The 4,480-nt window shown below is 35.1% G+C and overlaps 1 protein-coding gene across 1 annotated transcript; it reads left to right on the plus strand.

Moving 5' to 3' along the window:
* Window positions 1-2,630: 2,630 nt before the first annotated feature.
* LOC109083308 (granzyme A-like) lies at window positions 2,631-3,898 on the plus strand. The gene is made up of 5 exons (XM_019098111.2): window positions 2,631-2,718; window positions 2,815-2,965; window positions 3,064-3,202; window positions 3,331-3,582; window positions 3,682-3,898. Exons 1-5 carry the CDS (start codon window positions 2,658-2,660, stop codon window positions 3,838-3,840), a joined length of 762 nt encoding a protein of 253 aa, XP_018953656.2. The 5' UTR covers window positions 2,631-2,657; the 3' UTR covers window positions 3,841-3,898.
* Window positions 3,899-4,480: the final 582 nt, after the last annotated feature.

Consider the following 4,480-nt stretch of genomic DNA (forward strand, 5'->3'; position numbering starts at 1 on the left):
GACTCGGCCTTCTAAAAGTGTTGAACAAAATATCCATGTTCTTAGAATAAGAATGTCTAATCAAATTATTGTCCCTGATCAGCTCTAATATAGATAACACAAAATTTGCTGTTGTTGGCACACTTTGAAGGCAAAAAAAAAAGCCTTCACAAAAAAAGAAGACAGAGAAAGCAAGAGCGAAGGATGGCTGCTAAAGACAGTTCAACATTGCAAACATGAATACAAAGCTCCAGGTAGCCAGCAGGTAAATCATCATATAGAATATTTAGCAGTTTGTCACACTTTAATTCTTGTAATTAAGTATATTTCCCATTATAATCACATGTCTTGATACTAGTAATCTATAACACATCATATTTTATTAAAACCATATTAATAGTAGGCCTATAAATAGTTACAAATATAGTTTAAATGTTCTAAATTAGTTGTTTATTAGTATATAATATAGATTTATGCTGTAAAATAGTTAAGTACAATGAAAGTATCTATCCTATCCTATACTATCCTATCCTATCCAAATGAAAGTATTCCTATCATTTTAAATTATCAGAATGTATCTACGACAAAAGGTTCTAAAAATATGGCTTCTTATAAAAAATAATTAAAAAAAAAAGTGTTCCCGGCTCAGTTTGCCCCGGGTTTGGGGAAAGTTTACACGAGTCGAGTCAGTGGGTAAGATGCACCATCTGGGTGTAAAATGACCATCTGACCAAATCTGATTCAAACCCATGTGAAATAAATAATAATTTAAAAACTAATTTAATAATTTCCTTTTACAGATAGTCGTATTTAAAGTTAACTTTAACAACATAAAACCAACCAAATTAAGTTTAAATTTCAATATTTAATTGCTTGCATTTCTGAAAAAAAGAATGTTGAACTCCAAAGATGTAGTCTTCCTAGAAACAGATTAAACAGAGAGTTTGTTGGCCATTAGTGACTACAGGTGGAAAGATGTTTTTATTTATTTTTATTTATTTTCATAGCAATATCTGGCAACACTGCCAGAACTTAAACTGACAGTAATCAAAAGAGCCCACAGACATGTTATTGCTGACAGGATACCACATTCAGTAAGGCAAACGCAAACACACACACACACACACACACACACACACACACACACACACACACACACACACAAACACACACACACACAAAAAAAACACCATGATATTATCTGTCAGAAACATTATCAACACTATCAAAACAGTAGCATATTACACTAGTGCAGAGATCTGGTATGTTACATCAATGCTATTTCCTATTATAGTTACATTTTCACAAAGTCGTGCCAACAACATTCATATGGGTACTAGACAAAGTTATAGCAATGGTTATTAATGAAAACTATAACAGTAATAGGCCTATGTAACACGGAATGAATGATAAACAACTGATAAAATTATATACCCCTAACCTAAAGTAATGGTGCAATGTGATATAATTTAACAATGCTCATCCCTCCAAAACAGAGAAAACGTCTTTCACAAACATCTACATATCTGTCTCTTTTATAGTGTTTAGTGAATATATTGAGTGGGGTTATTATAGCACAATTCCCACACAGACCACACTAATTTTCAAACCCTGGTTCCAAAATACATAATCAAATGACAGTAAAAGTGTACAGTTGCCAAGATGCAGGGAGTGGATCAAGTTACCCACTGGCTCAACTTACCCCCTCTCCCCTACTTCCATCGAAAATGAGACAGAAGCAGGCTCAGAGAGTGAGGGAGAGCCCACTCTTATCAAAACAGCTACAATAAAGTCAATTATTATATTATCAATAGAATTTGATAATACATGAGTCATTACTAGTGGTTTACCATGACCTTCACTTGAGAATTAATTATACATTATGTATTATTCATATTAATTATGAACCTATATACAGTAGTCCTTAGTAGTTCTTAGGGAGGTATGAAAAAATAATAGTTACTGATTAGCTAATAGTGAACTACCACATTCGACTGAGCACTATTACCTACTAATTCATTAATCAGAGTTTCTTGTTAGTTACTAGAGTGCTAATATTGTGTTACTCATGTGTTCTTGTGTAGTTATTCATTAATGATGGATCAGTATTCTAAAGTGTTACCAAAATTTGAAGTAATTTGTCATTTATATCCTGTTTGTCATATTTATTTGCTTGATCAGTGTCTTTTTGATTCTTTTGCTGTTGTAGGCTGCAAAGGCCTTTGAAAAAACTGAAATAAAATCATATACAAAAAAAAAAAACAGGATTTTTAGAAATCTACAGTATAACCTTTAATAATATGCACTTATTAAGTTTACTTATGCTCCATGTCTATTAGTCATCATGAATCCATGACATAAGAAGTAGGAGAGAGAAATCTGTCCTCATCTGAATGACATCCTGCATCAAAATAGATCTTGGCCTTTTAGGAAAGACTGTGCATTTGTTACAAACTGCAGATGTATTATGAACTGTACATTATTAAAGAACCAAAATGCATGCATACATGCTTCAATTTTTATCATCTAGACCATCTTCTCTCTGATGGTAGGACCGGAAGTATTAACAGGAACAATATCTTTTCATCACTGTGTTGCTCATTTTACCCAGTGTCTCCGCCCACCTTCAAACAATATTTATGCAGTGTTTTGTCAGTCAGAGCTCACTGATTGTCTTCATGATGACCATCATCTCTCTGCTCCTGCTGGTCTCTCTGCTGCCACACCTGACCTTCACTGGTAAGAGACTCATTATAAAACAGCATTAATTACGATTGGTATGTGCTGATTAAGCCAACTGACAGCAGTATCTCTCTTTTTTGCTCTCTCTCTCAGCTCATGTGAATGTGGGTATAGTGAATGGCAAAGAAGCAAAACCCCACTCCAGACCTTACATGGTTTCTATTCAATTGAATAAGAAACATGTCTGTGGTGGATTCCTCATTTCTGATGAGTTTGTGTTGACTGCTGCACATTGCTGGAACGGGTGAGGGGGTTTTATCTAGTTACAATCATTTTGGCTGGCATAGTAACTGCAGTGCATTGTATAATAAAACTGAGCATCATTACTTTCTCTTTCAACAGATATAAGGCTCTGACGGTTGTGGTTGGTGCTCATGACTTAAGGAAAAGTAAGAATTCAGATCGTATTGGAGTGAAGTCCTACATCCCACATCCAAGCTATATGGCTAATTTTTCTTGGAATGACATCATGCTTTTGAGGGTAACAACCTCTGATACATTTAGTTGATCTCAACTTCACAAATGGCAGTATAATCAACTGCAGTTAAGTCTTATAAAAGATACTTAAATTAAATCTGTTTGTTAATAATGGTTGTTTTTGAATTACAGTTATGGGAAAAAGTCAATATAAACAACTATGTTGAATGGATTTCATTACCAAAGAAAGGAGACCATGTTGAGGCAAACACTCTCTGTAGTGTTGCGGGTTGGGGAAGACTGAAGACTGAAGGCCCAGAGAGTGATCGTCTAATGGAGGCAAACGTGTATATAATGAATAAAAGTGAATGTCACGAGAGGTGGAGAGAGAAGTTCTTAGAATCACAGATGATGTGCACGCGTGGCCATGGTGGATCCTGCCTTGTACGTACAAAAGATGATTCACACACTTACATAAATTTATGAACTGAGTTTCAACTGATACAATGTATGTCATTGACTATTTCTGTTTTATCTTAACAGTTTGATTCTGGGGGTCCTTTGGTTTGTGGACACACTGCAATTGGTGTCACAGCTTTTGGATATAAATTACTCTGCAATTCACCTGAGAAACCTAATGTGTATATTAAGATTTCACCATATGTTCCATGGATTAATGGCATAATTAGAAATGTGAAGTAAGTTTTTGAATTTTTCTGCATGACCTCTTTCAATAAAAGCATCACTTGGCAATCATAAATCATGAAGTGTCTTTATTGTCACACACACACACACACACACACACACACACACACACACACACACACTATTTCATGGTGGAGTATAAAGATAAGAATTATTTGCACTCTTCTAACTGACGATTTTTCCATCACCATTTCCCCTCAAATGCTGAAACGACTGTTGATACAATGCACAATGTTTCCGTGGCTGTCCAAAGCACATGGATATGAGACACGTGATCGGGTGTCAGTAAGCCAATTTCACAAGAATAAGAAATTACGTCACCGCTGGTAATGTTAGTTCTGTTACAGGTATGTTGTTATTATATTAGTATGGTCTTTTCTCAAATATCACTTCTTATCTTTTCTTTTTTTTGACTGTTTTACAAGTTGCTGTTTGTTACATCCCAGAACGTATTTGTTTTTCTCTCTCCCTCTCGCTTCCTGTACTTGTAAGTTTTTTTTTGTTAACTCTGATCAGAGGATGAGAGGGAGCTGCAGAAATTAAAGCAGCATTTTCCTCACTGAACAGTGTGATTGTGTGTGGAGGCTGTATGGTTTCGTTTCCTCCCCTAGAAGGGCTCATTTGTTGTTCATGAACT

Source organism: Cyprinus carpio, chromosome A22 (genome assembly GCF_018340385.1).
Source record: "Cyprinus carpio isolate SPL01 chromosome A22, ASM1834038v1, whole genome shotgun sequence".
Taxonomy (NCBI): Eukaryota; Metazoa; Chordata; class Actinopteri; order Cypriniformes; family Cyprinidae; genus Cyprinus; species Cyprinus carpio.

Coding starts and splice junctions, on each gene's coding strand:
- LOC109083308 (XM_019098111.2), top strand. CDS start 2,658: ATGATGACCATCATCTCTCTGCTCCTGCTGGTCTCTCTGCTGCCACAC. Junction 2,719..2,814: donor GCCACACCTGACCTTCACTG/GTAAGAGACTCA, acceptor TCTCTCTCTCAG/CTCATGTGAATGTGGGTATA. Junction 3,583..3,681: donor GCCATGGTGGATCCTGCCTT/GTACGTACAAAA, acceptor TTATCTTAACAG/TTTGATTCTGGGGGTCCTTT.